This window comes from Nicotiana sylvestris, chromosome 4, assembly GCF_000393655.2.
Source record: "Nicotiana sylvestris chromosome 4, ASM39365v2, whole genome shotgun sequence".
NCBI classification, from domain to species: Eukaryota; Viridiplantae; Streptophyta; class Magnoliopsida; order Solanales; family Solanaceae; genus Nicotiana; species Nicotiana sylvestris.
In genome coordinates this window covers 125,864,105-125,884,358 of record NC_091060.1, presented here as the reverse complement: position 1 = coordinate 125,884,358, position 20,254 = coordinate 125,864,105, and the positions used below count along the sequence as shown (strand labels likewise).

General features: G+C 35.3%; 2 protein-coding genes across 2 annotated transcripts; one reads left to right on the top strand and one right to left on the bottom strand.

Annotated features, from left to right (window-relative positions):
* Nucleotides 1–207: 207 nt before the first annotated feature.
* Nucleotides 208–1,011, top strand: LOC138890126 (uncharacterized). Its single transcript, XM_070173488.1, has one exon. The coding sequence runs from the start codon at nucleotides 208–210 to the stop codon at nucleotides 1,009–1,011; it is 804 nt and encodes a 267-aa protein (XP_070029589.1).
* A 15,069-nt stretch (nucleotides 1,012–16,080) lies between these two features.
* LOC104239642 (uncharacterized) lies at nucleotides 16,081–16,635 on the bottom strand. Its single transcript, XM_009794322.2, has one exon. The coding sequence runs from the start codon at nucleotides 16,633–16,635 to the stop codon at nucleotides 16,081–16,083; it is 555 nt and encodes a 184-aa protein (XP_009792624.2).
* Between the last annotated feature and the right edge of the window lie 3,619 nt (nucleotides 16,636–20,254).

The window sequence follows — 20,254 nt, the reverse complement described above, 5'->3', positions numbered from 1 at the left end:
ATCTAGGGAACACGTAATTGATATGCCGGAACCAGTAGTGCCAAATTCTAAGGCACCAATGTCAAGGCCTCCTCCTTCATACCCTCAAAGGCTTGCCAAGCAAAATAGCGAGAACCAATTCAAAAATTTATTGACATGATGAAGAATTTGTCTATCAATGTACCATTTGTTGAGGCTCTAGAGTAAATTCCGGGTTATGCCAAGTTCATGAAGGACTTGGTAACAAAGAAAAGATCAATGAATTGTGAGACTATCAAGATGAAACATCAAGTGAGTGCTATTGTGAACTCAATGGCTCTGAAATTGGAAGATCCAGGCGCTTTCACAATCCCATGTACAATTGGAAGTGCCGACTTTGCCAAAGCTTTATGTGATCTCTGGGCGAGTATCAATTTGATGCCCTACTCGTTGTTCAAAACTTTGGGAATTGGGCAACCAAGACCCACATCCATGAGGTTGCAAATGGCGGATCGTACTATGAAGAGGCCTTTGGGTATTATTGATGATGTGTTAGTTCGTGTTGAAAAGTTCATCCTCCCGGCGGATTTTGTGATTCTTTATTGTGAAGTTGACTATGAGACTCCTATTATTTTGGGTAGACCTTTCTTTGCTATAGGGAAGGCACTTGTTGATTTAGAAGCCGGTGAGCTCACTTTCCGGGTTGGTCACGAAAATGTGGTCTTCCATGTGTGCAAATCTATGAGGCAACCGAATAGCACTGAAGTTTGTTCGTTCGTGGATTTAGTGGCCAATGTGATTATTGATGATGTTAGTGCCACAATGAATGTTGAGGATAATTTGGAAGCCGTTTTGCTTAACCTTGATGGTTATAAGGAGAAAGAAGGCTATGTGGAGTGTGTGAATGCATTGCAAGAAATGGGGTCGTACACTTATGAGCCCCGCAAGCTATCCTTGGATAATAAAAATTGGAAGACTCCTCCAACAAAGCCCTTAATCGAGGAGCCTCCCACTTTGGAGTTAAAGCCATTGCCTCCATATCTTAGGTATTAATTCTTTGGCCCTTCTTCTACTTTACCGGTTATCCTTTCTTCTTGTTTGACTAACATGCAGGTAGAGTCCACATTGGAGGTGCTACAACAGAGGAAAAGAGCAATCAGATGGATATTGGCGGATATCGGGGGCATAAGCCCCGCCTTTTGCATGCACAAGATTATTTTGGAGGAGGGTGTCAAACCCTCCATTGAACATCAAAGGAGGCTAAATGAAGCAATGCAAGAGGTGGTCAAGAAGGTTTGTTGAGCATTAGCTAGTTGATTGAGCATTGCTGTGGAGACTCAAGGTAAACTAGTTATTGCGTTTGCAGGCCTCGGAGTCACCTTCTGGAATTTTACCCTGTAATGTTTATTTCTATTCTGAAACAGTTGTATTTAAGGATTTTCTAGCAAACTCAGTAGAGCTTATGACTTGTACTACCGGCTTTTGGGATATTAAATCATATTGGAAATGTTAGCTGCATTTAGAAATATCTGGTTTCTTCTTAATAGTTTTGTTGGTTAATTGCTATCATTTAATTCAGTAAGTGTTAGTCTTACCTAGTTATAGAGGCTAGGTGCCATCATGACATCCTACATAGGGAAATCGGGGTCGTGACATAATTTGATCTAGTGAAAATGATATAAATTGTCTTATAATAGATAGGTATAAAAAAGAAAAATCATCTATCTTGCTTACATTTCTCATCTTATAAGTGTCATATCAACTGCATATATTCTACTTCTTTAAGAATATTTACCCATCTTTTAACTAAAATGTTATTTTCTCAAAATATTTGTTGGTGATGATATAGTATGGGTAGATGTTCATAATCTTGTGAGATCTTATTATTTATGCCTTACATTTATTCAAATATGGCACAACTAATTTTATTCGAGTCATGAGAATATCAATTTGGTCCTTTGAATAAAGTCATTTAAAATGATTTATAAATGACACATTAGCTACTCTAAGGTGCTATGAGGTCTTGATTCCTTTTGTATGAAAAATAGTTAATGTGAATAAACTACTACGATGATGTGATGTAGTCTGAAATAATACCTGAAATAAAACCTTCATATTCTTCTGAATCTAATAATGTATCTAAATAGAAGAAAAATCTTCCGGGTGAAGCTATATTATTAGCTTGTTATTTATAAAGTAGAACTCGTTATGAGTTGTGAAAAAGTTATGTCCTTAACTTGAAATTTTCGAAAATGTGGGGGACCATTATGTCCAGAGTTATATAGCCTAATTTAAGAAGGAAAAAAGTGAGGAAAATTATTTATTAATGTTATAATAAAGCCTTACAAAATGGAGATTTTTTGTAGTAAAAATTTGTATTGGAAGATCAAAAATATGTTGTATTTCTTGCTTTGAAAAGTTATGCTGCTTCGGATCTCTTAGTCATTTGGGTGAAGAAATCTTTGAATTATGATCTCTTCCTACTGATTTGAGATATTTCTAAAAAGTTAATTTGGTGCTTGACTATGGAAGATGCATAAAGAAAATAAATTCTTATGTGTTGAAAGATGTTTCATAAGGCATTTGTACAGAAGTAAAGTTTTATTTCATTTGAGATGATTTTATGCCTTATTTGAGAAATACTACGAGTTAGTATTTTGTATGTGAATTTTTCACTATATTAGAAGGATACAATGATAATATTTAATCTCTGATTCAGATGAGAAAAAACTGGCGAGTTGTTGTGTGATCACCTTTTGGTGGGGTATTATGGTATTGAAATTGCTTGGCAATGAAGCTGATTAAGCAAGCTCTTGGTGAATATTCTACTAGGAATTAAGTCAACAATATTTGTGTCGATGAATTTACCTAGGCGCAATAATCATTGTAAGAAAATAAATCGTTCAATAGGAAGAGTAGACACATTTTCTTAAGATATAATGTCGTACAGCAATTACTTAGAGATGGAGTTTTTATACATATTATGTGTAGTCAAAAAAAGATTTGGCCTATCCTTTGACTTATAAGTGAAATATTGAGGGGTTGAGACTTTTTCCAATTTGAGATGTATCAACAATGATGGTAACCCAACCTATGTGATTGGAGATCCCATTAAGTAGGTTCATATGGATAATAACAAGTGATTAGTTGATCAAACATGCACTATTTAATTATGTTTCTTCCTGTGGTGTGTATGTATATAGTGCAAGACTGCAAAGAATGTGAGGCTGAGTTATTAAGCTCTTAATCCAATAATTCATAACCTTTTATACTTGGTGTATTGCGTTGTAGAATACACTTGATGGATGGACCTATATAAGTGTGGAGTGGGGTCGCTCCTATGAAATTTATAGAAAACTATTTCTAGAGCACTCATGAAAATATCACGACCCCATATTTCCCTCCGCAAAATATCGTGATGACACCTAGTCTCTAAAACTAGGTAAGCAGATTTCTCTAACAATTAAGCTAATTTTTTTATAATGATAATTCGAAAAATGGTTTAACATTAGTGCCGAGACAAAGCGGAAAAAACATACGCGGCAATAATCACAACGATCTCCCAAGACTGGTAATACAGAGTCAAGAACTCTAGTAAAATACATGGAATGATCGAAGGGATCAAAATACAATACTGTTCAAATGGAAAATTGACAGTACAATATAAGGAAGAGACTCCAAGGTACTGCGACGACCACGCAGCTCTACCTTGAATCCTCGCGACCAATATGTTAACTCTGCTCGAGTCTGATATCTCTAATACCTGGCTCTGCAAAAAAATATGCAGAAGTGTAGTATGAGTACACCATGGTCGGTACCCAGTTAGTATCAAGAGTAACCTCGGTAGAGGACTGACGAGGTACAGTCAATATACTCACTAGACAAAATAATCTGTGCAGTATAGCAGTATAACACTAATAATAAAAAGCAGAAATCAGTAAATGGAAACAAAGTCAACATGTGCATATATGCAGTAAAGCAATAAGAATATCGAGAAAAACATCATTTAAAAACGAAATAAGGAATACAAAGGACAACCAATTAATCAAGCTGTCTAACACAAGTTTCCAAACGAAATCAATTTGTGATACCTCATATCATAGTCACAAGTCCCGGGTCTCAACCCGCCATTATATACTCACGACACCTCGTGCTCACAGCTCAAAATCACAATTGAACGAACAACTTACATGCCAAAATCACAATCCGCCCGGCAATAGTCATAGGCTCACAATCATACCTGTCCGGCTTGATCACATGCTCACAATCACAATCCTACCGACATGGTCGCATGCTCAAAATCACAATTCGCCCGGCATGATCGCATGCTCAAAATCACATTTCGCCCGGCATGATCACATGCTCACAATCACAAATCGCCAGGCATAATCACAGACTCAATAGCAATATGAAACGAGTAATACCAGAATACATGAACATGATCAATAAATATTAAGTTTCGTACTCATGAACTAGTATTAGTGGCATGCTACAATGTATGCTTGTGTGAGTGTACTACTGCAGCTCAAGTCAGCAAGTAATATCAAGGACATCGAATATCCCATCGAAACAACAAGACAAGTCACACAAAGGGTACAACAAACACAATGAAAGTCACACCATCACACGACATTTACCAACACAATGTCTCCAAACCATCACATATCATCCTTGATATTTGCCACCTTTATCTCTCTGATAGCCAAACGTATCACTCCGTATAATAGCCACTCGTATGACTCTGCCCTGACAATATCATTAGCCATTCTTATCTCTCCTATAGCCACCTATATCACTCCATATAATAGCCACCCTTATCACTCCATGCAATAGCCACCCTTGTCACTCTGCCTTGACAATAACATAATAACCACCCTTATCACTCCATGCAATAGCCACCCTTGTCACTCTGCCTTGACAATAACACAATAACCACCCACATCACTCCATACATTCAACAACAATGAGATGCCACCCTTATGCCCCGTATGATAGCAATAGTGAAATGCTACCCTTATACTCTGTATACCAACAACCCAATTACATAACAATTCACGCGTACTATCTTTACAACTATACAACATAATCAACTCATATCGCAAGTGCCCGTAGGCCACAACATTTCCAAAGATTCTACGATATCAATAATTTCACAATAAATAGCCCATGGCTTAACACAAAGTGTATATAATCTCAATAACAACAATATGAACGGAAAAATAACTCAACAAGGAACAACACCTGCTTTAAACACAGCTTCGAATAAAATAGATTCGATAACTTCAATTACAATTAATTATTTAAGAATAAACTCTATAGTGAAAGTATCTCCATGAAATGGCAACTCAACGATAAAAGAAATCACGTAATGGTAAAAGTGGTAATAACTCCAAATAAAGCATATAAAAGCAAGCTCGGCAAGTAAAGAATGTGACATGTAATGACAACTTCCAACAAAGCATGTAGTAGTGGACGTGGCAAATAAAGGATATAAAAAGTGCCTACAATTTCTAATTAAATACATAAAAGATGCCAAAGAGTTTAAGCCGATAGGATTTCCACATATAAGCCCAAGTACGTACTCGTCACCTCACGTACACGGCTTTTGCATTATACAAATAGCACAAACGACTCAAATCCTAAGAGGTAGTTTCCCCCACACAAAGTTAGGCAAGATACTTACCTCAACTAAGCTAGACTGATACTCTAAAATGACCTTCTCGAGTGAAAAAACCTCCGAACGGCTCAAATCTAGCCAAAATAATTTTATAACATAACTAAAACTCATAGGAGACAATTCTGGATAATAAAGCTTCGGTTTTTAATTAAAACCCAAAAGTCAACCCCGGGACCGCACCTCGGAATCTGATAAAATTTACAAAACCGAACACCCATTCCGATACGAGTCCAACCATATCAAAATTATCAAGTTCCCATATTGAATCGCCCTTTAAATCCTCATTTTACATTCTTGAAAGATTTTATAAAATATCCCATTTTCTTCCATTCAATTTACTGATTTAATGATATAAATGAATATGGAATAATGAAATATATTCAACTCCAGATAAAGAACACTTACCCAAATCAAACTTGTGAAGAATCCCTTGTAAATCGCCCAAAACTGAGGTCTAAAACTCCAAAATTTATAAAATCCTCAACCCTCGAAATATAACCTTCTGTCCAGGTCTTTCGTATTTGCGGACAGATTAGCCGCTTCTGTTGCATCGCTTTTGTGACCAACATTCCGCTTCTGCAGAGAATCACTGGAGGCCAACCTTCACACATGCGGGAAAAGTTCCGCTTCTGCACAAACGTAGGTGCGAACCAAAATTACGCTTCTGCGGTGCCCTTCGCTTTTGCATTCCCAGTCACCGCAGGTGTGCAAAAATGCTCGCTTCTGGGACCTCATGCCCAACTACCAATTTCCATTTCTGCGATGAATGTGCCGCTTCTGCGCTCAAAGTTTCGCAGGTGCAACCACACCGGATCCTGCCCACAACAGCTTAGTCACAACATGAACCAAACATTCTGAAACCCCGTTCGAAACTCCTCCAAACCACTGGGACCTCGTCCGAATATACCAACAAGTCCGGTAACATAATACGGACCTACTCGAGGCCTCAAATCACATCAAACAAAGTCGAAACTATGAATCGCACCTCGAATCGAACTTATAAGTTTTCAAATCTTCCAACTTCCAAAACTCGTGCCGAAACACATCAAATCAACCCAGAACGAACCCAAATTTTGCACACAAGTCCCTATTCAAATTCTCGAATCAAAATTCGAACCCAATATCAACTTTTCAAACCTTCCAAGCCTTCAACTTTTCAATTTTCGCTGAAATGCATCAAATTAACCTACAAACCTCCAAATCCAAATCCGGTCATACGCCTAAGCCCAAAATCACCATACAAAACTATTGGAATCATCAAAACACCATTCATGAGTCGTCTACACAAAAGTCAAACTCATGTAAACTAGTTTCACTTAAGCTTCTAAAACAAGAATTATTCTTCTAAATCAATCCCAAATCGTCCGAAATCTGAACTCGGCCACACACGCAAGTCATAATACATAATACGAAGTTGCTCAAGACCTTAGGCCACCGAACGGAACACTAATTCCCAAAATGGTCAGTCGGTTCGTTACAGAAAACCAGGCACGCGCATGACCTATTAGCGTAAAATCGCGATAAACAACAAAGTGTGTGGGAGTATAACGTGATAGATAAGACACTAATCTTATAAAATAATTCTTGATTCATAGAAGTTTTGAATTTCACCAATTATTCTGTAAGTTTAATCTTATTTTATCTAGGTCTGGTTCATAGTTTAAAAAATACCAAATTCGATGCATTATGCTCATTTGTGAAAACCCAGCAAAACTTTTTATTGCACTCTGTTACTTAATATTCATTTTGAATTATGTGGGGGATTGTTAGGAAAATAATTTTGATAAATCAAAAGGAAATATTCAAATTGATGTCTAGGTTCATTCTTTCAAAATTATGTTAATGGGTTTTTATTACACTAATTATTTTGAATATATTTCTTTAATATTTGTAACTAATGATTCATAAGCTTAAATTCAATCTTAACAAATTGAATCTGACCATTTACTAGCTATTATGGGATTCCTTAAGTTAATCTTTTGACAAAGTCAAATTTGACCATTTTATTAGCTTTAATGGCTTTTATTTTGCAACACCCATTTGAATAGTCTTTGAATGACTTTTAATATTTTTTTAACGTTATTTACCATCAGAAGTTAAGAACCTTGGACTATATATGTTTTTCTGTGTTACTTTGAGGAGTGAAGTAAAAACTTTCCTCTAATTTCTTTTATTGTGCTAGATTTTCTTTTGATTAATCTTTGTTGTTTCTGTTCCTAATTTATATTAGAAGAGTTTGTTGAATTTTGGAGGTTACGCATAATTTTATTCATCGCGGTATAGGCGAAATATCCTTACACACTAACATATTTTATGTGATTTGTAGTGATTCTTTTATCTAGAGTTTTTTTGTTACTGTGTGTCTCGTGCAAAATTGGACGTAAAATAAAATTGGAAAAGAAGATTTCTATCAGGATTGTTTTTTATTTTTAGATACATGAAAAACACGTATCATAGTGGAATGGGTTTTTCGTTAGTTGGATCTTTGTATTATTAAAGGACCATTATATCCTCAATAATACGATATGTACAACGATTGAAAATTTAAGAACAAAAGCATAAACGATCTTTGTAGAGTTATTTTTCAAATTGTCGGGGGGGGGGGGGGGGTTGGGTTAAAGCCTACCAATATGCTTAAGCAAACTTCTTCTCGTTGTTCTTGAGTCACAAAGTGCTTACGGTCACCTAGTGGATGTTGCGGGACTTCAATTACTTAGATAATACATAATCAAGAATTCCTTTAAAAGCATAAAGGAAAAAAGCATTTCAAAATATTGTGAAGTAATGTAAATTTAATACTTGCAAGCAAAAAAAAACATGAGTTAAAGGAACTTTTGAGTAAACATTCTAATTAAATTGGTCATTGTTTAAATATACCTAAAAACAGTTTGATGGAACTAACAAATTGTACGAGTAGAAAATTGCAGCATTTCACGGGTCAAAACCAAATGGTCAAACGTGAGAAATGAATTAAAATCAAACTCTAAATGTGTTTTAAAAGCATGTCTAGTGAGTTATGAGTGGTGGCCCTTCCCCAACAATTGAAGCCAATTTGATCATGGGTTTAAACATTTTTTTTGACGCATGGACTGCACCAACCTTTCATTATCGCTAAAAGATTTTTTCTGATTTTTTCTTCTGTTTCCGTTTCTTCTCTTTGGACTCTAATTCATGATTTGAATTTTATTAGTTTTATAACAAACTTAAGTTGACATACAATAATAGCTAGTTATGCAAAATTTGTAGTGGACTTTTGTGGATTTCTTAGTGCATATATACAATTTGAATAAAAAGTATTTGATTCACGTGAATCCGTACCTCATAAGCTAGTCTCTATTTCTAAATAAAAATGAGGTATTTAAAATGTGATTCCGGAATACCACTAGCTAGGTTCGACACGAAAAATAATCAAACGACGATTCCGTAGCGAAATTGAAATAATTAAACGGTTGGATTCTTTTTGAGGAATTCTCCCTTTTTATTTTACCTATTTCTTTGTCCATTTTAGACTCCCTTTTCTAAATATTTTCTTTTATTGTTGTGAAATTATTCTCGGATTCTTTTTAATTAATTTTAAGTCAATGGACGAAAAAAAACTGCCAATTAAGTAGTGTGGCATATGTAGAATTGGAAAAGCAAATTTCATGGATTCGCTATGACAATTTGATGGCCAAACAATTTTTCTTACTAAAGCTCATAGAATTCCTTATAAGTTGTGTGACAAGTAGGGTACTTACAAGAATATCGAGATTCTTTAAACTAACTAGGAGTTCAAATATAGATTTGGCTAATATTTGAAAAAAATATTTTTTAAATCGTGTTGAAAGATAATTTTTGAAAGTTGAAGTTACGTTTGGATATATATAACACTTGAAAAAAAAAAAGAATAAAGTTTTGTGACTGGAATTTTTTTTTTATTCAAAACTAGCCCAATGAAGTTTTTGGAACTTGAAATACTTTTTTTCAAAAGATAATTAAATTTTATGAACAAACAATATTTAAAAAAAAATTGAAAAAAATTAAATTTTATTGCGTTCTTAATTAAAACGTTTTGCTTCACTTTTCAACGAAGAAGTCCGTCCTTTAAAAAAAGAAAAGAAAAAAATAAAGAAAATTGTTAATCACCAAAATTTGGATTTTTTTTCAAAACCTTGTTCATTCTAAATGCTACAAAATTACATCAAAGATAAAGATCATTTATTGAAAATATCCAGTTTGTACGCTTATTCAAACATCAAAGGGCAAAATTGTGTTGACTAGAAGAGCCGTAGACAAAATGCACAAGTCACTACATATGTAGGAAAGGATCACAGACGATAAACATTTGCAGAAGAAGACACATATTTAAGCCATCAAAGATTTATTAAATGCTTCAGCAATTACTCCAAATTAAAGTTCAATTATATGTATGATTCGATCACTCAAATTCCAATCCTTTTTTTAACCAAAATTTAGTTTCTGCACGTGCAAAACTTTGGAAAGAGCACGCAATTTGTAGACAACTCGAGCAAAGCACCCAGAAAACTTAGGAAATTGGTACGTAGGGTCATTTTCAAAAGAAAATAGAGTGGCTCGATCTCCTGTCATTGTATTTAAAGATACTATAATAATTTCTGTGTGCAAAAAAAATCTCAAAATTAGTTACTCATATGTCTTTTACAAGACAAAGCACGTGAAGAATCCTACTTGTTTACTTCTTTCAATCTTTTCAAGTTTGCTGGATATTTCTGGAATCCGAGATCATCTGTATTTTCATCTAGTTGCTCTTGTAGCTTCTTTTTTTTTTTTTTAAACAAAAACTAATACTACTAGAAGTCTCTGCTGATAATGGGGAGAGGGAGAGGATTAATTGAACTCAAAATATGGTTTAATACTAAACCTAATATTACTTTGAAGACGTCTATATGTACTTATGCATTGTTAGAAAGTAGGTACATAGAATAGATCCCAAAAATAAATTTTAAATCATTTGGAAAGAGTTGATAAGAGTTAAAAAGTGTTGCAAGTATATCAAATTAATTTAAATTCCAATTCTGGTATTTTTAAAAACAAATTGTTGATCAACTAGTAGCTCTTTTATTAAATATGTTTGCAAAGTTTAGAATCACATTTAGTGGGTGTTCGGACATAAGAGTTGTAATTTCCAGGAAAAAGTTTAAAACAATTCAAGTGAAAATAGCATTGGAAAATTAGAGTTGTGTTTGGACATAAATACAATTTGGAGCCGTTTTTGAATTGTTGTGAGTGATTTGAAGTGAAATTTTTGAAAAACAGAATTTTGGTGTTTTAAAATTCTGAAAAATTTCAAAATTCTACTTCTAATAAAATTTAAAATTTGTATGGCTTCCAAAAAGTTCGAAAAAAGTAAAAAAAAAATATATTATGGCCAAACAGGCCCTTAACGCGGGAATCAACTTTTATCAGTTCAGGCCTCAGGGAACAGCGGCTGGGCCCAATTTAAGACATGCCTGACCTTTTGATACAATCAAAGCCCACTAAACACCAAAACTCCAAGGGAATACTATACAATATAGACGCTCTAAAAATTAATAACCGATAAAATGTATATTTTATATATTAATACATAATATACATCTTTTTAGATATTTTTTGTATATATAACTAGCAAATGAACGACTGGCCAAACTCTAACCTACCTTTACTTGCCCATTAAGAAGGGTCGATTTTGCGTGTTGTAGCTTGTTTAAAACTGAACATTGTTCACCTCGAATTAGATTTTGGAGGTGGTTAGAGGAGTCAAAAGCTTTTATTTTCTTCTTAATTGATTGCTAAATAAGACCATTAGCTGGAATAAAAATATACTGTATGTTACGTTAAGGTTGTTGTTGAGCATGAAACGCTGCTGCGTTAATCATTTTTATTGGGTTTAACTTTTTAGTATGGAATGAGTCGTGAATATTGAGAGAGAAAAGGGAGAAAATGACTTTTGCTGCGATTCTACCGCTACATAGAAGTTAGAATTCTCTTCAATTAAATTGTTCTTTGGCATAGTACGTAGTTTGACTGGAATATAGTGAAAGTTGAGGTAAACATATATGAAAATTCTTCTTTAGAATATTATTTCCAACAAGTTGACATCAAAGATTAAGAGTCATTAATTAGAATCTCCAATTTTCAATCAAAGGAGAAAATTTTGTTTATTAGGAGAGCCGTAGACAAATACACAAGTCACAGTACCTTTTTTCGAATTAAAGTGTAATTGAATTGCTATAACATTTAATTTATGCACATTCAAAACTTGGAAAAGCATGCATTTTCTAGACAAAGCGCCTAGAAAATTCTCAGGATAGTTAGGCAATTGGTGTGGTTGTGTCAAATTTAATGAGGAAGATCATTCATGGAGGATTGAGCTATGAGCTTCTTCTTCTTACTGAAAGAGAAAAATGAATTACAGTACATTTAACTTCCTAAACTACTGTTATAAAACTAACACACCGACTAACTACAAAGTTAGTTACTAACTTCTATAAATGACATATACACCCATCATTTTAAGTTAGTTTACACAATATTACCCTACTCTACTCTTACTACTCTCAACACTCCCCCTCAAGTTGGAGGTGTGAACACATTTAACAGACCCAACTTGGACACTAGATATTCATGTTGCTGCCTTCCAAGCCCTTTAGTCAAAATATCTGCTTGTTGTTCTTCAGATTGTATGTACTGAGCCATTACATCTCCTTTCTGCACTTTCTCCCTTATGAAATGGCAGTCTATCTCGATATGTTTGGTTCGTTCATGATAGACTGGATTCTCAGCAATTTGGATTGCTGCTTTGTTATCACATAACAACTTAACAGGGAGCTTCAACTTTATCACCAGTTCTTCATATAATCTGATCACCCATGTTATTTCTGACATAACTGAAGCCATGCTTCTGTACTCAGCTTCAGCTGAGCTCTTAGACACTGTAGTTTGCTTCTTGGACTTCCAGAATATCAAAGATTCCCCATACTTCACTAAGTATCCTGTCACTGATCTCCTGGTATTTGGACAAAAAGCCCAGTCTGCATCACAGTATGCCTTGATTTCTTCTACTGGCTAGCTTGATAGCAACACTCCTAATCCAGGTTCTCTCGTGATGTATCTAACAATTCTCATGGCTGCTTCCATGTGAGATATCTTTGGGTGCTGCAAGAATTGGCTCAAGGTTTGAACAACAAAGCTTATATCTAGCCTAGTCATTTTAAGATACAACAGCTTGCCTATTAACCTTTGATAAGCTCATATATCCTCTAGTGGTGTGTCACCTTTGAGTCCAACATGATCATCATATTCTGCACTAGTCAACTTCTGATTGCTTTCTAAAGGAGTCCAGGAAGGTTTTGCTCCCCCTAAGCCTGAGTCTGAAATCAGCTGCAAAGCATACTTCCTCTGGTTCATAAGTATGTCATGTCTAGACCTTGCAAATTCTATTCCCAAGAAAAACTTCAGCTCCTCCAGATCCTTTATTTTGAAGGCTTGTTGTAGTGCATTCTTAGTGTCACACACCAACTCATTATCATTCCCGGTGATAAGTAAATCATCAACATATACTAGTACAACAACAATTTTGGATCCCATCTTCTTGATTAATAAGGATTGATCCAGTTGGCTTTGTAGAAACCCAGACTTCACCAATGCATCTACCAGCTTCACATTCCGTTGTCGAGATGCTTGCTTAAGCCCATATAAGGACTTGACAAGCTTACACACTAGGCATGTCTCCCTCTTGCTGTGAAAACCTTGAGGAAGTTGCATGTAGACTTCATCATGGAGATCTCCTTGCAAGAAGGCATTATAGACATCCATTTGATGGATATGCCAGTTTTGAGCTGCTGCAATGGATAACACTATCCTAACTGTTACCATCTTCACAACTGGTGAAAACATGTCCTGATAGTCAAGACCTTCCCTCTGGTTGTACCCCTTACCACTAGCCTTGCCTTGTATCTCTCAACTGCACCATTTGCCTTGTACTTGATTTTATATACCCATTTGCAACCAATAGCTCTTTTGTCTGGTGGCAAAGGCACAAACTCCCAGGTTTTGTTGTCTGCAAGAGCAGTGAGCTCAACCTTCATGGCATCTACACACTTGGGATCTTTGCAAGCTTCATCAAAGGATGCAGGTTCAACTATTGCAGAGAATGCTGCTAGATTGGTCTGATAATGATGTGACAGACTACTGTAATCCAGGTAGTTGCTCAAAGGGTAATAACATGAACTACTGGCTTGAGCAGTCACATAGTCATGCAGCCATAATGGAGGCCCTTTATCACTAGCTGACTTTCTCGGAGGAACTGCAACTGCTTCATGATTGTGGTCAGTGGTTACAACATCTTGGTCCATATTTGCATTTCCAGGCATGTCAACATCTTCACTTGCTATTGCAGGACTCATATCTTCAAGTCCACATGAAGAAGCCTCTCCTGAGTGAAGATCCTCCATAACAGTTCCTTGTCCTGTGCTTTGGTCATCAAGTTGAGGATCAGATGTAGTTGTAGGTACATGATCAGTGATGTTGGCATTAGGCACAGCCTGAGTGATCAAGTAGGGATCAGCTTGAAACATTGCAGGTCCTATGGTCTGCGGGTCTTTGAAAGGAAAAATTGATTCCCTAAAAGTCACATTCTTGCTAACAAAATATTTTTTGTGAGTTAAATCAAATAACAAATATCCCTTTTGCACAACTAAATACCTCATCAGAACACTCCTCCCAGCTCTTGGTTGGAATTTGTCACCAATGACTGATGATGTAGCATAGCAAAGACATCCTTGGACCCTCATATGTTTTATAGATGGACTTTTCTTATGAAATAATTTCTAAGGAGACTTCCCTGCAAGCACTGGTGTAGGCATTCTGTTTATCAAGTAGACATCTAACAACACACATTTATCCCAAAACTTTAATGGGATGTGTCCTTGAAATCTGACTGCCCTAGCTACCTCCAGTATGTGTCTGTGTTTCCTTTCTACCACCCCATTTTGTTGGGGTGTGTAGGGACAAGACCTCTGATGAACTAACCCAAACTTACTGAACATGCTTTCAAGCTCAGAGTTAATGAACTCTATTCCATTATCTGTTCTAATCACTTTAACCTTAGTGTCAAATTGTATATGAACCATTAAAAGAAAATCTCTAATGACAACAATTACATAAGACTTCAGCTTTAAAAGATAAATCCTTGTTACTCTAGAATGGTCATCCACTATTGTTAAGAAGTATTTATTTTCATCATGTGTTGCAATTCGAAATGGTCCTCATACATCCATATGCAATAGTTCAAACACATTCTTTACTATATCTCTACTAATAGGGAAAGGCAATTTGGCCTGCTTAGCCAAAGGACAAACATCACAACTGCTTACTACATTTCTACATAACGCCTTACTAACATTCAACATATGTTTCATAACCTTTGGTGATGGGTGGCCCATCCTTTTGTGCCAAAGCTGTAAGGTATTTTGATCCAATTGCACATTCATGGACTTTCGAATTAACTTTTGTCCTTTATTTGGAATTGCAGAAGTCAGCAGATAGAGCCCACTAGTTTCTCTACCAATCCCCTTCAGCTTCCCAGTGAAGAGGTCTTGTAGTACACAAAAACCAGGAAAGAATGCAGCCATACATCTTAGCTTTCTAGTTAGCTTAGACACAAACAATAGACTATACTTAAAATCTGGAATGTACAGAACATTCTTAATCTCTTGTCCTTCTCCTATCTTGCATTTACCAATATGTGAAACTATTGCTTTAGTTCCATTAGGTAATTGCACTATTTTTCCATCTTGAGATGTTATATTGTATAACTCAAAAAGTGAGCTAAAGTTCGAGGTCATGTGATTAGTCGCACCTGTATCTATGATCCATTCATGAGTACAACCTCTCTTTTCTACTAAGAAGACAGTGGAATGAGATATACCTGCCATGTTGGTTGTGGTCTCCTGTATCTCTTCTTTGTTGAGTAGCCTCAGAATCTGATTGAATTGCTCCTCTGTGAACATAGGTCCCATTTCACATCCTGAGGAGTTCCCCTTCTCAGCATGTGTGTTTAGTACATTCCTGTTCCCCTGCATCTGTGAGTCACCTTCTCCCAACACTGCAGAGTTAGTTGAACCATATCATCCTCTCCTTTTAGACTTGAAATCAATTGGATATCCTACTATCTTATAACAATTCTCCCTAGTGTGCCCTTTCATTTTGCAAAAATCACATTGGAGATTGTAATTCTTCTTAGGTCGAAACTAACCACCAGTAGTCCTAGTAGACATTAGTGCAGCAACTTCACTTCTTTCAATTGAATCATGAGGATTGGACATAGCTCTTTGACTCTCACATTCCATCAACATTGAGTAGGCCTTATTTACTGTAGGTACTGGAATCATCATAAGTATTTGACTACGAGCTTGTTCATATGACTCATTAAGTCCCATAAAAAATTATAGCAGCTTCAAATGTTCTATAAAAACCACATATTCACCAGATTTTGCACAAACACATCCCAAAGCTGGGGCCAAACTATCAAATTCTGCCCAGAGTACTCGTATCTTCGAGAAATATGAGGATATAGAGTCAGTACCTTGATTAATCCTTGCAATTTCTCTATGAATTTGAAAGATTCTCGAGCAATCTATCTTATCAAATCGCTCCTTCAAGTCCTTCCAAACTTCACTGGCGTTAGAAGAATAAACGATCCCACTGAGTAATTTCGGTGAAACACAATTTATAATCCATGACAAAACGATTGCGTTGCATCGCTCCCAAAGATCTACGAGATTTGTACCAAAACATTCCTTTTTACAGGTGTCGTCGATGAACCCTAGCTTGTTCCGACCTAGGATTGCAATTCTCATCGCTCGACTCCATAAGAAATAGTTTTCTGGTCCTCGTAACTGAAGAGAAATTGACACAGCTCCCGAATTGTCAATTGAATTGAGAAAAAGTGGGTGATTGTGACTCAATTTCTCTGGTAGTTCATTGTCAACAGTTGCCATGGCTGAGCTCTGTCAAAATTCTCCGATGAAGAGCTAGCTAGCAGGAAAATTACTCTAGATGACCATACTTATGGCTGATTGCTCTGATACCATGTCAGATTTAGTGAGGAATATCGTTCATGGAGGATTGAGCTAAGAGCTTCTTCTTCTTCTTACTGAAATAGAAAAATGAATTACAATACATTTAACTTCCTAAACTACTATTATAAAACTAACACACTGACTAACTTAAGTTAGTTACTAACTTCTACAAATGACATATACACCCATCATTTTAAGTTAGTTTACACAATACTACCCTACTCCACTCTTACTACTCTCAACAGGTTGCTTTCTAAAGAATGGCAGTAGCAACTGTACTCAAAAGATACTATAATCACTTGTGTTTGCAAACAAAAGATCTTTAAATAATCTCTATGTCTTTTACACGACAAAGCACGTGAAGAACGCTACTGGTTTCTTCTTTCAATCTTTTCACATTTCCAGATACCTCTAGAGTTAGAAATACTTTGTAGAATTTTCTTGTTGTTTAACTAATTATAGGTGCCTCTTTTGATAATTGGAACACTTCAATCGACCAAATTATCAACATACATTACGTGATTTTTTTCTATCCAAATTTTGGTAGGCAGAATTATCTATACCTAAGCTAGCGTGGGAGATAGCACACACTCGATAGAGTAATCCTGAATCTCACAGTTACAAAACTTTATGGTTACCCGTCTTCAAGACTTCAACTATTGTAAGAGTGACATGGCACAACTAAACAAGATTATGCCCCCATAACACTATTTTAACTACAATACATAAAATGATATGAATTCTTGCTTTGTTCTAACTTACATGATCCTAATTTTTGATCCATAGTTGAAATAATCACCAAATATTAATTTAAATTTTTGAAACAAATCTATGGAAGTACTGGCGCCAGTTATCTATAAATAAACTAATAAAGACCTTTAAGAAGATACAGATAAATATAAGTGTCTGTGTCAATCAAGACAAATGTCGGGGATCATAACTCTCCAAAAGGTTCTCCTAGCCCAAAAGATTTTTATTAGTTTTGAGCCAAGCAGGCTGGGCTGGACGAAGTGCACCAGTAGCCATTTTTAAGTTTGCTATTTAAAATATATTCATAATTCACAATGTATTTAAATATTAGTTAATTCATCCATATTTTAGGACTAAGTATCATGAATTTTTAAGCTACTAATTTGAAATTCAGTACTTCGTGTCCTAAATGTTTGAGCTGCTAATTTGAAATTCAGAACATAAGATTCGAATTTCTGGACACAATTTCGAACTTTAAGACATGATATCTTGAAGTTTAAACTTTGAGGTTTAAATATCAGGATGTCGTATCTTGAAGTTTGAGCAAATTAATCAATCTTTAAGTACATTAAAAATCATAGATATATTTTAAATATCATACTTAAAAGTGACTACTTTATTTGTGAAAAGTTGGTCTTTTAGGATTCTTAGGTCCCTATATTCATGGAGTATAAAGTTGTCCTTAATACGATTGAGTTCCTATTTACTAGTTTCACCCCTACATGCTTTAGTTAGAATTTATTGCTTTAGGATTCACCCTTGTTGCCTATTTGACCCTTAATTGACTTAACTGAAGATTTTACCTCTTCTACTGTCATGCTAACCTTCATAACTGCTTATCCTTGTTTAAAATTATTATTATCTCATCCTATAATTGTTTAGTCTTAATTTTGGTTGCGATTATCTTTATGTCGCTTATCCTTAATTGAATTGTTGAATAACATTCGTAATTGCTCAACCTTAAAAGAAGTTAGATATCCTATATTTCAGTTGACTTAGTATTATTTGGAATTATTTGCCTCGTGTTAACTTCCTTGATGTTGAATTGTATATTGTGGGATCGTTGCTACATATTAGTTTTCCCTTATTGAGCTGTTCTCTTTACGCCTAGCATTCTTTACTATCGTTATTCCTTGTGAACGGGTTCTACCGTTTCTTTGTGATTTAAAGTTCTTGAGTTGATTTACTTGTAGTACCTTGTATTATTGTCATTGTTGTTGTTGTACTTGTTGTGGTGATGCACGAGGTTTCTGTCGTGCTGTAAACTGTCATCTCTGTTAGTTGAGCGACATATTTACTTTGGGACTATGGAACGGTGTTCCGGTAGATTTCCCTATTCTGCATAATTACTTTGGGATTACAGAATGGTATTCCGGTAGATCCCCATGTTCTGCATATTACTTTGGGACTACAGAATGATATTCCGGTAGATCCCCCTGTTGTACATATTTACTTTGGAACTACGGAATGGTATTCCGGTAGATCCCCCTGTTCTGCAAACATTCTACGTGTTGTCCGTTCTTTTCCTTATGCTTACTAGCTGGTATGAACTATATTATGACACTTGTATAAGCATACACGTAGCCAAGCACCCTTCTCGGATAAGAGGTTTTCCTGATATTGTTGAGTATAGATGCACACCCTTATTTACTTATCTTCTATGTGAGAATGACTCTATTTGGTACGTGAGTCGTCAGTGCGATTATAAGGTGTGATGAGGGCATATGATACCAAGTGTTAGGGTTCAGGTATTGAGACCTGTGAGTTGTGATTTGTCCGGGGTTCGGTACCTCGCGGGGCTTGTTGACTAAAATCTGATGTGAAAGCGATCATAGTTGCTGAGTTGTTATTGTTCTTCCTGCACCTGTGATTTCTGATTTATGTTGTGTTTCCGTTCACTCTTATATGTCATTATTATGGTACTCCGCTGATACTTGTCGTTTCCTTTCTTATTGCAATTACAGTATTGTTAATTATATTGTGTAGTCTTTATGCAGAAATCTGGTGTCATTTTCACAGCTGGGCTTAATAGAGATTTCGAGGTGTGCTCCAAAGCCCACTAAAACCACTCAATAACCTTTCAGTACAAGTCGATTAATATAATGGAAAACTACCGGCTATGTCCATTTATAGGTAGCTCATTACAAAAAATAGCCAATTCATAAAATATTACTAATATTGGCCAATTAGCTATTTGTAGCAAAAAATATCAAATTTTTGCTTTCTTTTGAGTGTGTGTTATTAGAATAGATTGGGTACATCTTAAGAAGCTTGAATCTCAATTTTGTGATGATTTGGTGACGTTTTGAGGTGGTTTGAATTGAAAATTCGAAGAAAAAACTTTACATGAAAAAATAATATGTGTATCCAATTGTATCATTTATGTATCACATATATATCATATTTGTATCAATTGTGTATCACATGTATATCCATGTATACCTGTGTGTGAGATACATGCGTGATACATGTTTGATATATGTGTCGCAGAAGAATTTTTTGAACTCGATTTAATTACGAATTTTGATACAAAACCAGTCCAAATCACATCCAATCTTCCTCAAATTTTGTATATTGACTTATCTATATGTTTTCAATGAATTTCAACTATACCCATTGAAAAAGTTCCTTTTTGCTTATATTTTTGGAATATTGTATATATTTTTTTGTATTTTATCAGCTTATTTGCTACCTCATTCATGAAATTTCCTTTCCGTCTTGCATCTAATATTGCTAATCACGCTTGAAAATATGGAAGGTGATTTTTGCATGTGATTCTTTGAGAGAA

Coding starts and splice junctions, on each gene's coding strand:
- LOC138890126 (XM_070173488.1), top strand. CDS start 208: ATGAAGGACTTGGTAACAAAGAAAAGATCAATGAATTGTGAGACTATC.
- LOC104239642 (XM_009794322.2), bottom strand. CDS start 16,635: ATGGCAACTGTTGACAATGAACTACCAGAGAAATTGAGTCACAATCAC.